We start from the raw sequence: 24667 nt of genomic DNA on the forward strand, positions 1-24667 counted from the left end.
TCGAACTGGACACTCACTTTTGTAATGACCTTCCTTTTTGCAATAAGCACATTGATTCCATTGGTATTGTGGCCTTTGAAAATTATAATCCGTTCTTTGATATGACCCTTGCTGCATATTAGTCTGATTCATGCGAGGCGGAAAAGCTTGCTGTAAAAGTACTTTAGTTTTTAAATCTTTCGTCTTTTTATCTGATTTTTCCTTCTCTTCTTTATCTCTATTTTCATAGTACTGAGCAGTCGCAAGTATTTGCGCAGTCGTAGAGACAGCCCACGCACTTTCAGAATTCTTTAATTTACTACTAAGTTCTGGCAACAGATTGTGCACAAATTTATCAACAAATAATCTCTGGCCTCCTTCTGTGCTCATATCCTGACCACTATGATCCACGAACGTCTCTTCGAATCTTGTGAAAAAGTCGGAGACGCTTTCGTCTTTCTTTTGTTTGCACGCGGACAATTTGTCCCAGTTAACGCGCAATGCTGGCATCAAGGTTTTCATTAAATCGATTATTCTACCAGGCAAATTAGCAATTAAAGGTTCAGGTTTGGAACCACCTATTTGTTGACCATCCGCTGCAATTATAGCTGCCCAGTCACCACCTAGGGCAACTGGATGATTCTCTTTACGAATTTTAGCCCAAATTGGTTGCGGTACTACATTACCAAATAGCAGATCTATGTCAGCAAGATTCAATACACAAGCGTCAACTGTTTGAGCCAACTCTTTGTAGTACCCTGCAGGATTTTTACGCGGATCTGGCAAGGCCCGTTTTACTGCTAACACTTCAGCTCGCTTCCATGGAATATGTATCCATACTCTCTGGAATTGGGCCGGAGCGGCTGCAATACCAAGGTTTGCGTTAGCTTGCACAGCTTCACGCCAAATTGGCGGAACCTCTCTCATTGGATATTGACGATTTTGTTTCGTACTACGTTTCTCTAATTCTCTTGGTGAACGAAGGGATGGGTCATTCCTATAACTTAAAATCAGTTCCATCGCTTCTTTTATATTTTGTCCAACTATCATACCTGCAGCAAACTCTTTCTGAACATTAATTAATTCTCCTAGATTTGATTCAGGGTCATCCTCTTCCAATTCCTCACGTAGAAGGAAACACATCTCATCGAACACATATCGTTGTGTCGGTTCGTTCCATTGCATAAATGTATCTAATACATTTTGTACATTATATCTTCCAATTTTCGAAACCCATCTAAGAGCAGTGGAATCTAATATTCCTCTTTCTTCAGTACTGGGAAGCTGACTACGCCTCTGCACAGAGTCAGAGGTAGGAGTCGTAATCAGAGTTTTATAGAAGGGAGATAGAATATTAGAGACAGAATCAGTGATTCTTCGACGAACAGAAAGCGGAGTCATAATATTAACAGAGGCAGTGAATAGAGTAGCAGTTGGAACAGATAGATCAGGAACAGTAGGAGTAGCAGGCAAGATAGCTTGTGAAGTAGCAGGTGTGAGCGACACAGGCATAGGTAAAGAAGCCGGCAACCCTAGAAGAGGGGTTGTCGAAGGAACATTAATATTGACCACAGGAGGTACAGGAACTTGATTCAGGGGAGCGGGAACAGGGACACCAGGTTGTCCAGCAACCGGTAATTGAACATTCGGTATAGGTGGAGCCGTAGCACCCTGTGCATACGGTGGGGGTGATCGTAACAAGTAAGACAACAGGGGATCCTTTTCAGGGTCCTCTACTATCTTAGCCGTACTCGATGGCAAAGCAGGATAGCACTTGTCTATCGCTAAATTACGCTCTCTATCGGCCACCTCCATCGCTTTCTCAGACTCGTTGAGTTGCAGCTGCCTAGCAGAATGTTCTAAAGTCAACTCTTGCTCTTTCTGTTCTTTCTTCAACTTTTTAATTTCTCTCTGTTTAGATTCTTTTCGCCAATAACGGAAAGAATCAAACATTGCCGGCCGGGCTTTCTTCTTAAACAACCTTCTTTCTAGATTATCGAGAACTTCAGGTTCAAAACTACCATGTAGTGGCCAACTAAGGACACCATCTTTCTCTGTGTAGCGGATCCATACCTCATTATAAGAGATAGGGCCCACACCAAATTTGCAATATAGATCATAAAGGGGAGTTCCAATCGGAGGAACCAAACACGAGTCCTCCAACCGGGAATCACTGTTGCAACTAAAACAAGACAACATACAATTTTTCCGACTTACCATTTTATAATCCGGAACACAAAACAAACAAGACACAAACAGAAAAGATGCGCACTCGAACCAAGAACTTAGGCCTACCAGAACTGACAAATGTATCGATACCTGAACTGAACAGAATGATTATCGTAACCAGAATAACCAGTGATAATCTTACAGAACTGAACTGAACTGAGAACTAAAAGGATTATCCAAACAGGAGCAACCCTTACAAAATAACCAACTAGCAACCACTGAATACTTAACTGAGGCACTGAAGACGTCACCAAGGAGAAACCCGTCACGTTTCGCCGTACTGAGGACTGCACCTCGGGTCCAAGACAGGGCGACGGTCAAGGCAACGGACCACTGCAGCCGTCTGAACGGGAACCCTCGTGGAAGAGAACGTCGGGGCCACTTTTGCGATATGCCGGGATCGATGAAGTGGGGCGCCTCCCTCTGAAATCTTCACACGAAGCTCCTCGAACTCTTCAGGCTTTTGGACCGGTACCGAATGACGTCGCCCCACGTTGGGCGCCAATTGGAGTTCTGGACTTTTTGGTTCCGTCCAGAGGTGTCAGGGACAACACCCGAAGACCCCGGAGTTCAACCTGTCTTGGTGCACAAACAAACAGAAACACGGGCTTCTCGATGGTGGCGTCAAAGACCAAAGGTTTATTACTGCAGGGACACAGAAGTCACAGAAACTACACATGGGCAGTATCTAGGAGCCTGTTCAATTTGTACAAAGAGGGTTGCTCCTTATATACTAAATATTGGGCTTCAGGCAAATTCTTTACATGTTACCACAGTTCTAAACATTCGTGTCTTAAACAATAAATATTTGGCGTTGCACAGGAATCGTCAACAGTATCTGATGTCAAAACATTACGAATGAGGGGTTCCCACTAGTCCATCATAATCCCATGTCAATTCTTCATTCAAGACCCGGACCGCCTCATCGTAAATTTCGTTACCTCCCCCTAATAAAGGCCCAGAAGGAAAGGAGCAGAGCCAGGTGCAGAAGATAGAAAGACAGGATAAGAAATGTTTGTGGGTCGTAAATGGGCACGGTTACCAGCTTCGGCCGCCTAATCATGATCAGGCCAACGAACACAAGAACCAGTATAGCAGGACTGGCCTCAGGCTGGGGAGGCAGCTCTTGCCGAGTCATGCTGCCACAGCGTTGCTGGCCTAAGGTGCACGTGTCACTAGCAAGGTGAATCGCCGGTTAAAGCCTACGTGTCCTTAAATAAGAAGAAGTCATTGCGTGTCCATTGACTATGTGAGGGCAAGGAATACAAAATGGCTTCCGTGTTCTAAGATGGATGCCATGGGTAAATCACAAATGTTTTGGTAACAGGAGTGCTCTTGCTCGTAGCATAGCGAAAACACCAGGATATACTAAATGGATCATTTGCGGTTCACTGATACCAAAATTAAGTATTTACGACAATGATTACAAACACGAGTAAAATCGTCACGGAACCTCACTAGGTACATCCACAATTGGTAATTAGCTTACCTTATCAGCCCCTATAGAAGTGTACCCTAGGTACTCAGGGCATAGGTGTAACCAAGGCCTACCAGGGGCTGCAGCCACCCCTGGCTGGCCAGCCACTCAAACTGACACAACTGGCTGATCACTCAGCTGGGGCAAGGTCGTGTAATCACCCCTTGCTTAGGTATAGTATTCCTATATATACCCTTAAATATAGACACACAGTAACCTATAAGTCACTCCTATGGCAGGCCTTAACAATCCTGGAGGCAGAGTGCTTGGTTATGTGTGAGATGGTGCTCTAGCATGAGCTGAGCCTGTCTGCAGCTTTCGGAACCATGTCCTTATAGCTGTTCTATGATATTGCCTTACCATATACTCTTAAGTGCATAATGAACCTCGCGGTTAAATGCTAACTTTGGTTTGGCTTTATCCAAACATGTCGTGTAAGGTGTCATACGCTTTGGAATACTACCCCCTTGCCAATTCTGGCGCCGGGGGTAGCACTCCACCCTTCTAGAGGGAGAAGACGTGTTGTTGCTGACTATCCCGGTTAAAGTTAACCAGAGCCCCAGCGTCACAAAATGGATGCTGCTGCCACAGACACAAATCTGACATCCTGCTGCTGGGAGTCCTTCCAGCGAGGGAGGCCTGGACAATAGGTTTCCTGCCTGGAGAGGTGCGAGCACCACCCCAGACAGGATTTTGCGTATTGGGACAGGGAGGGCTGAAAAGAAACAGACTCTGCCTGGGGCACACTAGGTGCTCCATGCATAGTCCAGTTCAAACCGGTCCTGGGGCACTCAAGCCCCAGCTCTGGCACGAAACTGGACAAAGGAAAGGGGGTGTAACCACCCCCCTTACTGGTCCCACCCATAGGAGGGGCCTAGTGAGTAAACCAGCCCCCTTTAGTTGTATAAAGGTAGAAGCTGACCCAGGAGACTTTAGATTAATCCTGATGAAACTTTGAAACGAAACTCTGGACCCTTCGACATTCAACCGACTTGAAGACTGAAGAATCTCCCTTGTGGCCAAGGAGTGACCACCCTGGGAAACCAGGCACCATCCAGCAACTCAACGGCTTGCTTTGTCCCTGTTCCCGCCGGAACTCGAGCGCAGAGCCTGACAAGACCTCGACTCCAGGACTCCTTTGACCCCACTGCACGACTCCAGCACAGCTGAGCTCCGTGGAAGGCGTCTGAATCCGTGGAACCAGGCAACTTGGAAAGTCTTCAACTTGCTAACAGCGCAGCTCCTGAGACATCCTCAAAGCTGTGCACTGGGGACTGAGACACCCTGACACCGAGCTCCACCTGCACCGAAGACCAGCCCTCCACACTCCACGAGATCTGCGTGGGGCTCTTCTGCTTGTGTTCTGCTCGACGCGCTGTCCGGTTGCTGGCCCGTTGGCTAGTAGCCCTCTGACGACGATGCTTGTGAAAATCCATCGCTGGTCTGGTTGCTCCAGACTGGCCCTCGCTTCCCTGAAAAGGTGAAGTACCTCAGACCCTCCTGGTCTGCACCAGAAGCCTTATGTGTATCCTGCGTGGGTTGCCTTTACTTAAGCTTGTTGGCTCCAATCTTGAAGTCGACCCCTCCATCTGCGAGAACCATCGTGGGACAGCTCCTCTCCAGCACCTGGTCGTCCTCGACGCCTCCTGGTCCGCGTGGCTGCAACGACAAGCTTCACACCCGCACATGATTGCTCCTCGACGATGTCTGGTTCCTCCCTGGTTCCACCCGGTCACTGGCTAGTGACCTAGACTCTGTCCCCTCTGCTTTCAGGTCCTCTTCATCCTAGATCCACCCTTGGATCCACTTGGACATCTTCCTCCTGGTCGCCTGCAGCATCTTTCTTCAAGGCTCCATTGAGAACAATGACGAAAACCGACACACTTTGACACCTATGCACCCGCAGCCCGAGGGTGAGGTAACGCGAGTGCTTCGGTGCTCCAGTGGGGATTGACTATCCTAGTGTCCAGATTTACTAGTTGTTTCCTCCTAGCTAGACAGGAAGTGTCCTAAATCTTCGATTACTTACCTTTAAAGTTCCCATTGACTTTCTATTGACTCTCGCGTGAGTGTACTGACACTGCACGCGCCGCCTGTGGGCCTCCCACTCCTAACCTATGGGTCAGATAGTGTAGCCCCAGCGATTCTCTAGGCCCTAGGCCTTCTCCTTTCCCAAGTCGTGGTCCTTACACCACTTACTTAGTATATGGTTTTACGCGCCCCTAGGGCCTAACTGTAAATTGTGCTATTTAAAGTATTTCTAAGTGTAACTTGTTATGTGCTTTTGCATTTGACCTCCTAAAGAGTTCAGAGGAGTGTGTTAGTGAATAAATAAATATATATTTTATATATATATCCTGTGTGGTGTCCTTTCATTTGGTATTCAAGGGGTTACATACGGTAAAACAGCTGGCTTTACACGCCCTCCAGAGTCTTTTAGCCTAAGACTGTTCTGTCCACGCTAACACTAGGATAGCTGGTCTATAAGGTTGACTTACAACCATCACCATAAGGGTTGTTTGGACTGGTGCAAGGTGCTCACTAGAATAGTGAACATCATATACCAGGCCAACTTCTCACATCCCCTGCCGAAAACTCCTGAAGGCTAGTTTACATGATCCTTCCAGCTGTTACCCAGTTAGTGAATGGCCCTGAATGAGGTGTGAAATCTGCTCCTAGAGCAGAGACATAGCCTGGGTGTTGAAAGTTTCTTTTGTTCTCTGGCAGGATGATAATTTTGACTATGCCCAGGAATTGTATTTCAAAGAGGCCTACCCTGTCGCAAGCAGATGTCATATGGCACCTGGACAGGCCCCTTCATTTGTCCTCCCAGTCAGACAGGCACCAAGCTCAGAGAGGGAGAGCTCCCGCCCAGCACTGCTTCACAGTGACTACAGAGGAGGGGCTTCTCATTGCCATGGTTACACCTCTGGGTGGGAGCACAGGCTCTGCACAAAGGGAGAAGGGTTTTACTATTTGGATTTTAGGAGGCATTGTTTGCAGTAGGGCAGACAGGAACTTTTGCAAAAGTGGGTAAGGTTACCCCTGGAAACTTTTATCCCTTCGGATAGGGAGACACAAGGAGTCACCCCACCTATAGACATGTGTGTGGCATCCCCTGGCATCCTAAGGGGAATACTTTCTGGACCTGAAGAGGACTGCACCTGATGTCCGTGACCCAAGAGCAGCTCTGAGGGACTGAATCTGCTCACTTATTTATACCCAGGACAATGACGTTGACTTCAAGGGTCATTGGATGCCTCCTTTCCAAGCTACAGGGACACAACAAGCTACAAGAGGCCTTTCCCTGCAAATGCCCAGCTGACTAGTTCCAACTGGACCTAACCTGGTCCCTCCGGTTGACCTCTGCTGGTGTGAGTTCTTACCCTCAACTGCTGTTCCTGAGGTCTTGGGACCCTTGGCTGTGTCTTAGTGGGCTACTACCCCCGAAAACCTGAGACTTAAAAACTTTTTAAACTCCAAGCCTGCCAAGCTGATACGTCCAAGGTGCGTTGCCGCAGGGATAAAGACTCCAGCTTCTCCCACTTCAAGTTTCACCACAGCAGCAAATGCGATCCGGCAGGATCTTGTAGAGAAGGTATCTGGCCTCTTGGAGACCTCTTTGGCTACAGCCTATCCTTGCCTCGTGCCACTGAAGAAATCTGATCTCTGCAAAAGTGCCTAAGTGTGAACATAGAAATCGTGACCGGGCGAAGGCACCGAAAGTATCCAGCTGGTGAGAGGACTGCCTTGGGCATGAAATTCAAATTCCTGCCACTTAACGTTTTCCTGCCAAAACCAATGGCTTCACCAAGACTGAATCCAATGGCTACCTGACCTCATGGAACCATCTTCAGCTCCAGCCCCCAGGAGATTTTGATCTTCCATTTTTAAAACTCATTTGCAGGGTAAAACCTCCGACTGGGTTGAAATTGGTTTTTGTATCGGACTCTGCCTCCATCACAGTCTCCGCAAAATTCAAATTGTGCCTTTGTCCCGGTCTATCATGACCACTTGACCACGGTTTGCTCCTAACACTATTCAGCAATATTGTTATTTATAACTTTAAAAAGTCATATCGCCGATTCCCCTTAATGGAGTTTTATTTATTAATATTTACTCACTTTTCTTATTCGGTTAGGGTTTTTTATTGTGTTGTGACTTCATTATTGTTTTGGTGCTGTACAAATGTCCTAAGTCCAACATGTATTGTCTGTGCCATAGCTACCGGGGCTTTATCTCAGTTTAATTTATTGACCTTTAGGGTTCACCAGGATTGTGTTTATTCCTCAAAGCAGGTAATCACCCCCCTTGACTAATAACCCAATTTCGTACAATTGTGCAATAAGAAAGCTGTGGAAGTTACAGAATTAATTGCTAACCTCTTTGTTCTTGGAAATTGTTAATAATGTTGACCATTCTATACCAAAAAATGTATTGCAAATAAGTAGCTGTTAAAATGTGTTCACTTACCACAGTTGCATTTACACAAATCTAGTATTCCTCAAGTGGTAACTAATTCCTTTCAGATTTACTCTTTTTTTTCCTTCTTCTTTATTACAGACTGTTCCGAAACCCATAGCCCTGGAGCCCTGTTTTGGTAACAGAGCTGCCGTCCTTTCAATATTTGTTCGGTTGCCACGTGGAGTTGGAGGTATTCCACCACCCGGGCAGTCTGGTGAGAATTGTTCAGTTTGCTAAACCTACATATATGTGGACATGTCTATGAATATGTGCTCATTTGTGGCTTGGTACCATACATCCAAAGGGCTACAAAAAAAGCACACCAGATACAGGATTGATGACTGTTATTCTGTTGGAAATGATATGTCTTACAAGGAAATACCTTTTTTAGACTCACTGTGATAGGTTGCTGGGGGGACTCAAAATTATGTATTTTTATTACATAGCATTGCAGAACACTGAACTTTTATAGGTTACAAAACAATGGATTGCAGCAGGCAGTAAATCCACAGTCAAAAAATTGAGAAACGTCTCCTGCTGAAAGCCTGAACATAAGAATGGCTTGGCAGGGGTTGATTTACTCGGGCACGTTGCTCCTAATGCTTTTTAAGTCAGTCATCTGATGAATTTTTATAACCACAGTTCCTCCCTCACCTTTTGAATTTCCCCAGGCACCTGACTGTGTTAAGTCATGTGTTCTAGATCCCAGGTCTGGAGGGGTTGGGTTCCTAACCCACGAATGCCAGGACTTAGTTCATTGCTCCATCACTGAGGAAGGAAGTCCATTTTAACTGCAGCCCCACATTCCTGCACAGGTGGTGTTTTCAGGATCTGAAAGAAACAGGTTAGTGTTAGATTCCTTACCTTAGAATATCCCCCAGGCGTCAGACTGGATCCGGAAAGTTTTGCGTATCAGTACCCCTACGTGTCAGTAGGCGTCGTTAGGCGTCGTCTGTGGCTCCGCGTCCTTAGACGCCGACCTCACGCGCTGACGTCAGTTCTTCTTTTTTCCGCGCCAGCAAGATCCAGAAAAAGTGGTACTTTTTCGTTCTTTTTTTAACCTGTTTTCGAGTCGTAAGACTATCGGTGCGGGTAGGTATGCCCGGGTTCAAGCCCTGTGCCGATTGCAACCGACTGATGTCGGTTACCGACCCCCCATCGCCAGTGCCTATATTGCCTTGGGGCCGACCATGATGACAAGTCGTGCCCCGACTGCCGGACCTTGACGTCGAAGGCTAGGCGGGAGCGGTCCCGTAAGCGCCTCTAGCTCCGGTAGTCAGCTCCGCGCCTTTCACGATCCAGGTTGAGGAGGAGGTCGAAGGACCGGTCGCGGGGCCACAGTCATCGAAGCTCGGCGAGCCGACACCATTCGTCGGGCTCCAAGTCCTCTGGTAAGAGGCCCAAGAAGTCGAAGAGACGACATCGCTCTTCTGACTACGCTCGCGCGACGCGACCCGGGCGACACCGCCCATGCGGCTCCGCCGGAGCCGCAGGCGCCGTTGCAAGCTGCACACCCGCCGGTCCCTGGGCTGAACACGACGCCGGTCGCTCTCTCCTCCGTCGGGTCCCGCTGTGGCGCCTTCGGGCCCCGACTGGGAGCCCAAGCGGGCCGGGTGCTTCGGCCCCGGTGCCGTCGGGTGCTTCGGGCCCGGCGCCGACGACAACTTCGGTCCCGACGCCGCATGGCACCACCAGATCCGGGTCGCCGCTGGTCGGCCTTACGACCCCTCCACAGGCGCCGACTCCCAAGGTGTCGCCTCCGGTCCGGATCCGGCGTCGGACCGGCGTCGCTCGACGCCGCATTAGACGCCGAGAGAAGAGCAATTCTTCTATGATCCGGCCCGATCCTTTGAACCTGATTATCAGGAGATGGGAGTCGAGGGAGATTTTGAGGGGTCTGAGGACCATCTGGTACGGGAGTGCCAGTCGTATCAGGACTGGGCAGTGGATCTAGGGGAGGCCAGTGGTTTGGACACTTCATCCGACACTGGCTTTGTCTCCTCTCCTACCGTGGCTACAGAGGAGGGGGCTGCTTATAGCGTGGTTCTGGCGAAGGCGGCCAAGGCCTTGGCTCTTGAACTCCCCATCGCGCCGTGAGGACTAACCTCCTCACCGAGGTCCTTAAACCGCAGGCAAGCTCTTCGGAGCCTCTACTGCCGTTTAATGAGGCCCTTACTGACGTTCTGTTGGGCACTTGGTCCAGGCCCGCTACAGGTCCCCCTGTAGATTGGAACGTGGCCAGGCGCCACCGCCTAGGCGACCCTAGCTTCCTGCCCACCCACCCCACTCCGAGAGCCTGGTCATCCAGGCCTCTAACTCCCAGACCGCATTCCCGACTGCTCCACCTGATGGGGAATCCAAAAGGTATGAGCAGTTCAGAAAGAAGCTGTTCTCCTAACTCAGTTTGGGTTTGCGGTCGGTCAACACCGCTTACCTTTTGGGCCGTTATACCCACTCTCTGTGGGACACGGTCGCGGAAGTGCTGCCAGGTTGCCCGGAGGAGGCCCGGGTCAAACTCGCTCAAGCCCTTGCGGAAGAGCGAGATGCAGCACGGTATTCTATCCGATGTGGGCTGGATACCACGTACTCGCTGGGCAGGGCAATTTCCACGATGGTGGCGGTTCGCTGCCATGCCTGGCTGAGGTCCGCCAACTTTTCGGCTGATGTCCAGAATTCCCTCATGGACATGCCGTTTGATGGCCGTCGCCTCTTTGGCGACAAGTCAGACAGTGCACTTGAGCGTTTCAAGGACTCCAGGGCTACGGGCAAGTCCTTGGGCCTGTCGGGCCGACCCCAGCAAACTACTGTCTTTCGCTCCTTTCGTGGCCAAGGAAGGGCCGTCCCTCACGTACTGCCAGCCACGGGCTGCAGACTAACATCCAGCGCGGCGGCGGATGTGGTAACCGCTGTGGCCGTGCCAGCGGACCAGTCAACATCCACCCCCCTCCCTCCCCCCCCCCCCCCCCCCCCCCCACCTGCATCTGCCTCAAAGCCTTCCTAGTCCGAGCTTTCAGGCCCATTCGACACCAGTGGGGGGCAGGGTTCGCCATCACCTCCTCCACTGACGCACAATGACATCGGACAGGTGGGTGCTGCAAATCGTCCGAAGGGGCTACTCCCTCCCTTTCGAGGCGACACCTCTAGCCATGCCACCGCAATACCACCACGTGTCGGGGGATCACTTGCAACTTCTGCAAGAGGTAGTTACGGCCCTCTTGGCCAAGGAGGCCATCAAGCGCGTTCCTGGGCCAGAAGTAGGGTGTGGTTGTTACTTCCAGTACCTTCTGGTTCCCAAGAAGGACAAAGGGAGCCTACGTCCTATCGTGGACCTGCGGAACATAAACAGCTTCCTCCGGAAGGAGAAGTTCAAGATGCTGACTTTGGCTCAGGTCTTAGCTGCCCTAAACCCTGGAGACTGGATGGTGGCGTTGGTCTTGCAGGACGCTTATTTTCACATCCCCGTCCTGCCGGCCCACCGGCGCTACCTGCGGTTCACGGTAGGCCACAAGCACTTTCAGTTTACCGTGCTCCACTTAGGCCTTACCAGCGCCCCTCGGGTGTTCACGAAAGTGATGGCGGTGGTCGCAGCTCATCTGCGCAGATTGGGGGTGCCAGTTTTCCCCTATCTCGACGACTGGTTGTTGAAGGTTGGCTCGCCCCAGACAGTTGTCAGCCTCCTCCAGACTATGGCCGATCTCCTCCACCTGCTGGGGTTCTCCATCAATGTGCCGAAGTCACACCTGTGTCCCTCTCAGAAGCTCCTCTTCATCGGAGCAGTTCTGGACTCAGCGTGGTTTTGGGTTTATCCTCCCGAAAAGCGGGTTCGGGATATTCAGGCTCTGATTTCGATCTTTCAGCCTTTATCCCGAGTCTCGGTCAGGTTGACGCGGCGGCTTTTGGGACTGATGGCCTCCTGCATCCTTCTGGTGCATCACGCCCGGTGGCGGATGCGGGCTCTGCAGTGGGACCTGAAGTTTCAGTGGGTCCAGCATCAGGGCAACCTGTCTGACCTCGTCCTGATCTCGGAGGGCACTGCGAGACAGTTGCAGTGGTGGCTCACAGAGCACGATTGTGTCAGCGGCAGATCCCTCTCCCTACCCCAACCGGAGCACGTAGTCGTGACTCATGCGACCCTCCTGGGCTGGGGGGGCCATATGGGAGAGGCAGAGATCAGAGGCCTCTGGTTTCCGGCGGAGTCCCGTCTCCACATCAACCTTCTGGAGCTGCGGGCGATCCGACTTGCACTGAAAGCATTCCTCCCCTCTGTCCGTGGGAGTGTAGTGCAGGTGTTCACGGACAACACCACCGCCATGTGGTACTCCAACAAACAGGGTGGGGTGGGGTCGTGGACTCTATGCCAGGAGGCTCTGCGCCTCTGGCAATGGCTGGAACATCAGGGCGTGACCCTGGTGGTTCAACACCTGGCAGGTTCCCTGCGCGCCAGGGCGGACGAACTCAGCCGTCGGAACATGATGGATCAATTCAAAAATGCTTTATTCGGTATGTATGAATACAACCATATAGCAACAATCAAAAATAAATTACAATACATCTGATTTACATCGACTCTGATTTGCCAAGCACCATCAATGCTATATACATTAAACCTTTAGCAGCACGTGTGCAAATGAGCAATCTTAAAGTGTATCTTAATACAATCGCCTACTCGTACATGTGCAAACTAGCAATAAAGTGCGGTAAGTGCTGAAGGTGCTCATTTTCTAGCGCGTGCAAATTAGCAAAGTTAAAGTGCATATAAGTACATACAACCATTATTCGTACACAAACTAACAGTAATAAAGTGCTTAAAAGTCAGGGTCATGTATTGAATTCATATAGTGATTGATTTACGTGCAAAAATGCATTTTAAAATATAAGTAGCCACATAGTAACATATATCTGGGCTCTCTAAATTGAAGATCAGTTGCATCGCTTTCTTAGTACTACGAATGTTATGTTTTAAAAAGACGGGTTTCAAGTAAAATTTTCTATAAGAAATATAAAATTTACAAAACAGCATAAAATGAAGGCCACTCTGCTTAGATACACCATCACAGGGGCATAAACATAAACCAGGTTTCTTAATTATTGGAAAAGCAACTAGGTGGTGCACAATCCCCAAACGTAGGCGAGATAGTACAAAACGGTGTGAGCTTTTGCTAACAACAGTGAGGTATGATTGTAAGCCTTCCTTGATATTATATTCTAAGTAAAAATTAAACATGCTTTGTTTTACATATTTATCCATCCTAACATTACCTGTTTGTTTCAGGAAAGTGATTTTAAGCTCCTTCTTTGACAACCCTGTACACAATGTTGGTTCTTCAAAAATGTCACAGCCATAAAGTGTCTTATACCAAGATTGGATGTGACATAGCCAGGGAATCTTTGAACGATGGTCGAGCTTTAAACAATTGTTAATCACATTCTAGGTAAATTTTGTCTCTTCTTTTGACCATATTGAACGCCATAGGGACAGATGACATAGGGCAATTAGGTCATTGACATGATTTAAACCAACTTCCCTGTGTATTAGCTCGTTAGAGGCCGAAGCCGGAGCACAAAGCAAACGTTTCAGGAAGGCATTCTCCTCATTCTGAATTAGGTTGGCACTCTGGGAATGATATCCCCATATCCCAGCCCCATACAGGGCTGATGATATGCACCTAGAATTATATATTGACATTATCTCTTGGATTCTACGACCGGCTAGTTTTGCTGCAAATCTAAAAATGCAACTAGTATTTCTTGCCATTTTAAAGCGGACACTGTCTTGTTCGTTAGCCCACCTCCCGTCTCCTGAGAATATGATGCCCAGGTAACAAAAATTTCTTACCACAAGACATTGTGAAGGTTTTTCCTTTGTTGATTATCAACTTTCTACTTTCAGTGAAAGTATGGAATTGGTTAATCAAACATTGCAGGCCATTTTGAGTCCGGGAGAGAAGAACCGCGTCATCCGCGTATAAAAGAATTGGAATTGAGTTACCATTAATAGTAGGGGCATCTGCTTGTGTACTTCTTAAAATGGAATCTATCTGGTTTATAAAAAGCGAGAATAGGAGTGGGGCAAGCACGCATCCTTGACGAATGCCTCTGTTGATTCTAAAAAAGGGTGTGCATTCTCCATCAGGCCCGAATCTGACTTTGCTAGACAAGTTTTCATAGAGTCTGGCCAGGAAGTGTATAATTTCAGTCGGGGCTCCCATCTCCAATAAAACTGGCCAAAGGAGTGAGTGTTCCACCAGGTCAAATGCTGAACTCAAGTCAGCAAAGCACAGAAAAAGCTTGCCCTCTTTAGCTTTTGTGTACTTGCTGACTATAAGTTCCAGGTTCACACACTGCTCCATTGTTCCCATCCCTGTAGGAAGGTAGATCCCTGACTATGGTTGCCCCCAACTTTTTGCCTGGTGTTTTGCTGGTTTTCTGACTTAGTTGACCTGGGGCCCTGCTATTCAGGACCCCAGGCCCACTGCTCTCTCTGTTAAAATGGATTCCATGTACCCTAGGTACATATCTGATTGGATACTGAGTCACCTTATCAGTCCCTGTACAGTATACCTTAGGTATCCAGGGCATAGGTGTACCCAGGGCCTACCAGGGGCTGAAGCATGTATTATGCCACCCCTGGCTGGCCATCCAAAACTGACACAACTAGCTGCTTGACAGCTGGGGCAAGGTGGTGTAATCACCCTTTGCTTTAGATATAGTATACCTATATCAAAACCTAAAATGGGCACACTGATCTCCTATCGGTCACTCCTATGGCAGGCCTTAACAATCCTGGAGGCAGAGTGCTTAGAATCGTGTGAGATAGTGCTCTGGCATGAGCTGAGCCTGTCTGAGGCCTTCGGAATCTATCCCTTAGCCGTTTCCATGATAGCGTCAGACCATATACTCTTAAGTGCATTATAATCCTCGCGGTTATGGTAACTTTGGTCTGACATTATCTAAACATGTCGTGTAAGGTGTCATACGCTTTGGAATACTACCCCCTCGCCAGTTCTGGCGACGGGGGGGTAGCATTCCACCCCTCTAGAGGGAGAAGACATGTTGGTAGCTGTAACCCCGGTTAAGGTTGAACACAGCCTCAGCTCCACAAAATGGATGCTGCACCGAGACACAAGTCTGCCCTCCTGCTGCTGGGAGTCCTTCCAGCAACGGAGGCCTGGACAAAGGGTTTCCTGTCAGGGGCGGTGCCAGCACCATCCCAGACAGGATTTTGTGTATCCCAGGTAGGCAGGGCTGAAAGGAAGGTGACTGCAAGTGGCACCCCGGTGCTCACTGTGCATATGCCGGCTCAAACCAGTTCCTGGGGCACACCAGCCCCTGAGCTGGGGAGAGACCGGACAAAGGAGAGAGGGTGTAACCACCCACCTCCTGGTCCCACCCATAGGGCAGGACTTAGTCGCGTGCCAGCCCCTTTTCTTAGGATAAAGGTAGGAGCAGGCCCCCTTCCCAAATTAGATAATCTTGAATCTTGAAACTACTTTCCACGAAAGGAACTCTTGACTCTTCTGAAGACTCTCCCTTGTGGCTAAGTAGTAGCCACCCTGCACCAGCAGGCACCATCGAAGCTCTTGCGGTTTGCTGTAAGTCCATCCTCCGGATCAAGACTGCCCAGCTCGACGAGGCCCGGATTCCCTGCCATCTCTGACCTCTACCTACATCATCCAGCCCAGCTCAAATCCTGAGTCCAGCATCGCCGACAGCCGACAGCCTCGTGGGACAGCTCGCACCTCCAGCCTGGTCGCCGACAACGCTTCCTAGCCCGTGTGACTGCAGAGTCCAGCGTCGCCCACTCACCTGGTCGAGGTGACTTCATCCGGTGCCATCCTGGTGCCCACATAATCACTGGCTAGTGATTAAGAACTGAGTCCCCTCTGCTTTCAGGTCGTCTCCTTCACTGATCCAGCCTTGGATCACACCGAACATCTTCACTGGTCGCCTGCCAGCAACTTCTTCTTTCAGGCTCCATAGACTTCAACGAGGATTCCCGACGTCACTTGAACCCTATGCAGCCGCGGCCCCTGGGCTCGGTAACTTGAGTATCTCGGTACTCCAGCACAGGTTCACTATCCAAGTGTCCAGTTCCTTTGTCGTTTTCAGTCTATCTAGTCGGATTCGTCCGGAAACAGTAACTTTAGAAACGCTAGCATCCATAGACTTCTTCCCGCATCCCGCGTGAGAGTGCACACTCTGCACCCGATCTCCCTAGGCCTCCTGCTCGTAATCTTAAGGTTCAGTAGTGTAGTCCTAGCGATCCTGAAGCCTCTGGATCTTGTTACTTACCTGCTAGTATTTCGCATTCCACTTTTTGTGTATATGGTTTTTCGTGCCCCTCGGGCATTTGTGTAAATTGTGCAACTTGAAGTATTTTCATAAGAGTTTTGTATTGTGCTTAGCTCCCTGACTCATAAAGAGTTCAGGGTAGTCTTGTTATAAATAAATATACTTTATTTTCATAACAACTTGTGTGGTGTCCTTTCACTTGGTGTTCAAGGGGTATATGTGATGGTAAAACAGCTGGCCTAACACGCCCTCTAGAGTTTAGCCTGAAGACTGCTCGTGTCCATGCTACTAGGATAGCTGGTCTGAACGGTTGACTTAACAACCAATCATCAATAAGGGTTGTTTGGTATGATACACAGTGATCACTAGAATAGTGAGCACTATATATCAGGCCAACTTCTCACAATCCCCTTCCTGAACCCGTACTGCACTGGGGATAAGATGTTATTTTCCTCTACCCAGGCTTCCAGTCTATCTAAAAGGACTCGACTGAGGATTTTAATTGACGAGTTCAGAAGTGAGATGGGACGGTAATTTCGCGCCTCCGACCTGGAGCCTTTCTTATAAAGAGGCACGATGATAGACTGGCCCCATGTTGATGGGAGCTTGTCTTCTATAGCTGCGTTAAAATATCTTGTCAATATTGGGGCCCATAGAGTCGTTTCAGATTTATAAAAGTCCATAGGCACCCCCCATCAGGCCCTGGGGCTTTACCGCCTTTGCTATTTTTTATTGCTTCTGTAACCTCGGTTAGGGTCACAGATAACTGCATTTTTTCCGATTTGAAACAGGACCCTGTATATATATATTTAAAATTAACCCATCTAGGTTGGAGGCAGAATTAAAAATCCCAGTAAAATGGGTTATCCAGGCGCAGCAACTGACATGGGAGGTAATTTCAGGGATGTTATCATTCTTTAAAAAAGGACTATTTACGGCTTCCCAGAATAATTTGTGACTTTTTGTTTCCGCAGCCATATCCAGATTCAACCAAGCCTCATTTTGCAGATCTTTTTTTCTGGCTGCTAGGGCGGTCTTATAATTGAGGCGCTCCTCTCTAATTTTAGCTATGTCCCTGGGCTTGGTATCGAGTGTTATTTTAAGTTTGTTTAATGACTGGCACAATACCTATCAAACCACACCACTTGAATTCTCCTCAACTTACGACTCCTTGCTGTAAGTGAGTTATCGATTACCTTGGTTATTTTTAAAAAGTTGGCAAGTAAAATGCCAGGGACCACGTTTGATTCTAGGCAATAACCTATTTCCCTGCTGCATTTTAGAAATAAGTCCTCCATGAATTGAAACGGGTCAATTCTGGTCCACTTAATTCTCATACCATTGGGTCTTTCGGCTGTAATCCCTTGGACAGATCTTTCATATACATGTTTTTTTCCCCCAACCTGTTAATTCCAGCGATATGCTGTTATGATCGCTCACTGGCTGCTCTATTCCCCAAACATTAGAATAGACAGATCTATTAGATACCAAAATGTGATCGATATTAGAGTGGGCATCTCTCTCTCTAAATGATGGACACTCTTCATTGTCTTTGTTCTTTGTGCAGTCTAATAATTCCAGATCTAATTTGGCCACCAAATTATTCAGCGCACACCCATAATTAGTGTGCGGGAAGTGGTTAAAATCAATGCTACCTCCATGAAAGTACTCCTCACGATGTCCACAGATCCCCTTCTGTGCATGACTACATGATTGAATATTAAAATCACCCACCCAGATTATTACTGGGGGATTGCTTGATAGAACTAATACTTCCTCTATGGCCCGCTCTATGTCCAGTACAATCGTGCCCCGATTGGGTCCAGAAATATTATTGTAAAAATTTACTATGACTAAGTCCCTACCGTTATCGTGCACTAGATGCAAAATTGATGCATACTGGGCCACCTTCACATAGCCACCAGAGCTAAATTCTGTTAGGGTAGTGGATACTAGGGTTAGTAGACCTCCTTTTGCTCTTCCTGCTCTTCCTGCTGAAGCTATTGCATCCACACTGTATGATGTATACCCCTAGACTTGTATTTGGGTTCTATGCCACGTCTCCTGGAGACAAATTATATCGTGGCCTTGTTTAATAAAGTTATCCCAGAACGGCGTAGTTATTTTGGAAGTAATTCCCGCTAGGTAATAACCTATAAGCATTCTGCAATGTTGTCGGCTAATAGATCATAATGTGCGGTCACTTCCGGTCTCATGGGGCTCACATTCATAGTTATATCCCTGCCAGGAGTAGCAACAGATTCAACTATTTCATCAGTTTTATACTGGTCGCCACTAGCTAAGCTCGCAGCAGTGTCCCTTTCTAACCTATTTGTGCGTGTCAGCCCTTGGTCAATTACGGCCATTCCCCCAAATACGATTTTTTCAGGTTGAGGTACTATAGTTTGTCCCCTCAGTCAATCATTCTCTTCTAATGAGCCAAACACCTGGAATCTATTATAAGTTGGAATTGTAATATTATCCCATAGGTTGTGCAGAGGTGCTGGTTCATGGGCTATTAGAGTGATTAGAGTGAGTAGCTCTATAGCAGTCAGCAGTCTTTATCATAGCTTGTTTTCCTGACTGACTCCTATAGAAGCAGTCCAGGGGAAGCAAAGTTGTATTATATTCGTATTTAGAGGGTATGGGTGCATTTAAAATGGAATCTCTGGCCCATTCTGGGATCCTAAAATTGATAACTATGCAGTCCCCATTTATCTCCTTTTTGCTGGGTCCCGACCAGCCTACTCTCTGTGTTGAGATAATTTGATTTGCCCCACGCATTGGAAATCCACAATTTTAAACGAGCCAGTGCAGGGTTTTATTCTTCAGGGTTTGCTGGTTTTCAAAACGGCTGGGCTTGAGCTTTGGAACGTTAGCGAGAATAGCTACATACGGGCTACATTCTGGTGGGAGGTTAATCGTTGCAGGAATTATGTTGTTAATATGCCGCGCTGGCGCTGTCCTGTCCGTGTTGTTAAATGTAGAACCCCCTTTCTCCCTTTGCCTCACATCAGGTTTCTGCCCCGCTACGGTGGTTGAGATATTGGTAGGTAATTTTATCGGGCAGTGGCTACTATAACGGGTTGAAGGGATAGGTGCTCTTGTTTCATTGTCAGTCAGGTTGTTACCAGGTTTACCCTTTAACACATTAGTTATGGAAGGCTTAGTTTGTGTATTAAGATGTTCTAGCAAATCTAAGTTGGCTATTCCCAGTTTTTCAAGAATTTCCACTTTGTCCGTTAGGACCTTCAGTCTTTCGGCCATTGGTGTAATGTGAGATTTTATCATTAACTCTAATTGGTGTATAAGACCTTCCATATTAATGGGTGGTAAGTTTTGCTGGGCAATAGCAAGATTTTCACTCAGCTGTAGATTTGTATTCGGCCGCAATGTCCCTCCCTCCCTCCCTTGTTTCAATGTGGTCTGAATTAGTCTCTTCTTTTTACTCCTATATTTTTTCCCCTGTCTATTTATGACCACCAGTTTCCTACTTTGGGCACATTTACGTTTGAACCGGCCTGATCCATGAACACTCCTACAACTCAATAGACTGGTGTCAGTTGACTCGACTATTTGATTAATGTCATGAGTGTCACAACCATCTGACTCTAATCTAACACTGGGCACATCGGTCACAGTAAATGAGTGAGGAATCTCACTTGATTTTAAATTAGGAGTTAGTGACAACCTACTCTCCCGGGTAGCAAATACAGTAGATGGTGACTGCTGTGGTGCCTCAACTAGGTTCTGCTCATTCCCTGGCAAATCTGCATAAGAATCTAGTAAAATTGAATCCTGAGATAAAGCTGTTACAATAGAAGTATTTACATGTAAATCGGCTCCTTGTGTAGACGGAGTTCTCAGGCACATACTTGGTGGTAATGAGAGGCGTCTTTCGGTGTTTTCTATAGCAGTGAGTACAACCCCGATTGTTTGTTGCAGCATTTTGTCAATTGCTGTTAAAGTTGGAAGCGGGGTTTTGGCCTGCATTAATTTCCTTGTAGTCGCTCGTGTGGACATTGGAGTCTTTTTAACCATGGCTCTGCTTATTGCCTCAATCAGTTCTGTTAATAAGATCGTTCAAACTCCTACAGCAGTTGTTACATTAAACAATGTTTAGATTGTGGAGCCAAAGAACACGGCCCAGACTCTTCCGGCCTCTAAGGGCCTAAGAGGGCCCGCCCTTTGCCCGGGCTTCGCCCCGGGCGCTCCCGCGACGCGGATGAGGAGCTTGATTTATGGCGCCTCCGGCGCATCAGGTGACTTGGCGCCGCACAGCCCCCTGGGGATGGTAGTCCTCCGCTCGGCAGCCGCTTCGGTGGAATTGCGGCGGCGGGAGGACTACGGGACAGCGGGCAGGACTTTCTAGCGGCGGCAGGGAGAGTGGCAGTCACAGGCTTCCGGTTGCAGGATACCAGGCACACACGCTCCCCCGATGAGGAGCTTGATTTATGGTGCCTCCGGGCGCGTCAGGTGACGTGGCGCCGCACAGCCCCCTGGGGATGGTAGTCCTCCGCTCGGCAGCCGCTTCAGTGGAATTGCGGCGGGAGGACTACGGGACAGCAGGGCAGGACTTTCTGGCGGCGGCAGGGAGAGTGGCAGTCACGGGCTCTCGGCAGCAGGATACCAGGCACACACGCTCCCCCAATGAGGAGCTTGATTTATGGCGCCTCCGGGCGCGTCAGGTGACGTGGCGCCGCACAGCCCCCTGGGGATGGTAGTCCTCCGCTCGGCAGCCGCTTCGGGGGAATTGCGGCGGCGGGAGGACTACGGGACAGCGGGGCAGGACTTTCTGGCGGCGGCAGGGAGAGTGGCAGTCACGGGCTCTCGGCAGTAGGAAACCAGGCAGTGGGACCTGAAGTTTCAGTGGGTCTGGCATCAGGGCAACCTGTTTGACCTCGTCCTGATCTCGGAGGGCACTGCGAGACAGTTGCAGTGGTGGCTCACAGAGCGCGATTGGTTCAGCGGCAGATCCCTCTCCCTACCCCAACCGGAGCACGTAGTCGTGACTCATGCGACCCTCCTGGGCTGGGGGGGCCATATGGGAGAGGCGGAGATCAGAGGCCTCTGGTCTCCGGAGGAGTCCCGTCTCCACATCAACCTTTTGGTGCTGCGGGCGATCCGACTTGCACTGAAAGCATTCCTCCCCTCTGTCCGGGGGAGTGTAGTGCAGGTGTTCACGGACAACACCACCGCCATGTGGTACTCCAACAAACAGGGTGGGGTGGGGTCGTCGACTCTATGCCAGGAGGCTCTGCGCCTCTGGCAATGGCTTGAACATCAGGGCATGACCCTGGTGGTTCAACACCTGGCAGGTTCCCTGCGCGCCAGGGTGGACGAACTCAGCCGTCGGAACATGATGGATCACGAATGGCGTCTGAACTCGGACGTGGCGCAAGGTCACTTTCAGCAGTGGGGAGAGCCTTGGTTAGATCTATTCGCCACAGAAGAAAACGCGCAATGTCTTCAGTTCTGCGTGTTGGAATTTCCATGGCGGCCCTCGCTCGGAGACGCTTTTCGTCACGAGTGGAGCTGCGGTCTATTGTACGCCTTTCTGCCTATACCACTTCTGCCCAGAGTTCTGAAGAAGATCAGGCGCGACTGGGCCCAAGTCATCCTTGTGGCTCCAGACTGGGCACGAAGATACTGGTATCCCGATCTACTCAGCAGGTCAGTCGATCCCCCGATTCGTCTGCCTCTTCAGGAGGACCTTCTGTCGCAGCAGGGGATAGTCCTCTACCCAAACCTGTCCAGTCTCCACCTCCATGTGTGGAGATTAAGCGGCGACAGTTGAGGCCATTTGACTTGCCTCCTGAAGTCTGTGATGTGATTCTGGCAGCCAGGCGTCCCTCCACAAAATCGGTATACGCCTGCAGGTGGAATAAATTTGTGGCATGTGCTCAGCTAAGGCTGTGGATCCTCTTTCAGCCCCCCTTTCAGAGGTTCTCCTCTTTCTTCTTTCTCATGCCCAGCAGGGCTCTGCTCTGGGCACTATCAAGGGCTACCTGCCTGCCATTTCAGCCTTTTTAAGGCTACCTGATCAGCCTTCTCTTTTCAAGTCCCCTGTTGTAAATAGATTCTTGAAGGGCATTACTCAAATGTTTCCTCCTGTTCCTTTTGTCATGGCTCAGTGGGACTTGAACCTTGTTCTTACTTATTTGATGTGCGCTCCTTTCGAGCCACTTCACGATTGTCCTCTTAGTCTTCTCACTCTTAAGACTGCCTTCCTGGTTGCCATCACCTCTGCCAGGAGAGTGAGTGAGCTCCAGGCTCTTTCTTCCAAACCTCCTTTCCTTTCTGTCCATCCGGACAAGGTTGTCTTGAGAACGCGTCCCTCTTTCCTGCCCAAGGTAGTCACAGCCTTCCACATCGGGCCGTCCATCACCATGCCCACCTTCTTTCCGCCTCCCTCGAATGAGGAAGAGAGGCTCCACCGTCTGGAGCCAAAACGTGCGCTCTCATTCTATCTGGACCGCACACGCCAGTTCCGGGTGGACGACCAGCTCTTTGTTGGTTACGTGGGCGCTAAGAAGGGACGGGCGGTGCACAAACGGACCATCTCTCGGTGGGTCGTGTTGTGTGTCAATATATGCTACTCTTTGGCTAAAAAGGAGCCTCCTGTTGGGCTGAGGGCCTATTCCACTCTGGCCACAGCGGCTACTACTGCCCTTGCAGGACATCTGTCCGGCAGCTACGTGGTCCTCGCTGCACACGTTTGCTAGACACTACTGCCTGGACAGTCAAGTCCGGAGAGACGGCTTTTTCGGCTGTTCTGTTCTCCAGGACTTTCTGGTATGATTATTGGTTCGCAGACCCACCACCGGGGTTGGTATTGCTGGGGTATCTATTCTAAGGTAAGGAATCTAACACTAACCTGTTTCTTTCAGATGCACAAGTTACTTACCTTCGGTTACGATATATCTGTAAGAAACGGTAGTTAGTGTTGGATTCCTTACCGCCCCACCCATCCTCCCCGTTCTGCGAACCGATATCTAGGGCTAAGGTACATCCCTTTGAGGGCCCTAGTTTTATGGCACCAGTGTCGGTTTTTATCATGGCTCTGCGTTACTGGCACGGAAAAGCTGTATATAAGAACTGATGTCAGCGCGCGAGGGCAGCATCTAAGTACTCCGGCGACATCATCCCAATGACAACGGACACGAAGCCGCAGACGACGCCAGTGCCAGCATCTGATTCCCCCACTACTTGGTAGTTCAATTCACCATCAGCAAAGTGAATAACAGCACATTCACTATTACACCGTCAGACAGGCAACCCAATCCAAGATGAATAGGAAGCCTCTAAGTATATCTTAAGAGCTGCCGTGGACTCAAGGGTCTTTGTGGGTCATGCCATGGTCGCTAGTGTAATGATCAAGTGTTCAGTCTAAATGCACACAACTGGATTCCTCCATTACGGGTATGCCATTTGACCTCTCAGATGCTGCACCTTAACGAAATCTGTGCTATGTCCTGCTCTTTGTGTTTGTCAATACTGGTACATCAGTTTCATCAACAATATCAGACACAGCGTCCTCGCAACCTGTACAACAAGCAGCACAGCCTGCGTTTCCAACTCCCGAGGATGGGATGGCAACCAAGGTGTGGCCCCCACAGGAGGTAGTAGTCCTTCTTGCCTACTTTGACTGTTACCAAGCTGCTTTGATTCATTCTGCCTTGATCATGTATAGCTGGTAGGGGGCAGAATTCACATTTACTTGTTTGACTGGTGTGCAAGTACCTGAAACCAGTGGGTGCTGGAGGTTGTTTGGCATTCTTATTCCCTCCTTTTTATAGCAGTTTGCCCCTCATGTTCTACATGTGTGTGTTCTGAATTTGGCAGATCATGTTTCCATCCTGTCCCAGTAAGTTCACTCTGTTGGTGAAAGGAAGCATAGAAGTGCAGGGGGTATTAGTCCTGAAACCTTTTGGTGCCAAAAAAAGACTCCGGCCAGTACTAGACTAGATAAAATGCATTTGTTTATCACTTCTTCTTCAAATTGTCAGTTCACTTCCCTTCTCAGATGTTTAGGATCTAGTCACTATATTGACACCATCTACCTACTTGCTCGTACCTCTCACTACAACCATACCCACCCCCCCATTCTTGATTATACTGATGTTTGAAATATTTGTCTATATATTATCTCACTAAATGTCATTTTTTATATATATTGCAGCGCTCTAATACTACCTGGTGTAAAAGCTCTATAGAAAATCTCTG

General features: G+C 48.9%; 1 protein-coding gene across 1 annotated transcript in view; it reads left to right on the forward strand.

The window, feature by feature from the left end:
- ATRN (attractin) overlaps positions 1-24667 on the forward strand; it is an 800866-nt gene that overhangs the window by 761719 nt on the left and 14480 nt on the right. Inside the window, exon 28 of the mRNA XM_078678722.1 lies at positions 8249-8363. Within this exon, the coding sequence (XP_078534848.1) occupies positions 8249-8363 (115 nt within the window). The remainder of the gene's footprint in view (positions 1-8248; positions 8364-24667) is intronic.

This window comes from Lissotriton helveticus, chromosome 2_2, assembly GCF_964261635.1.
Source record: "Lissotriton helveticus chromosome 2_2, aLisHel1.1, whole genome shotgun sequence".
In the NCBI taxonomy this organism is placed as follows: Eukaryota; Metazoa; Chordata; class Amphibia; order Caudata; family Salamandridae; genus Lissotriton; species Lissotriton helveticus.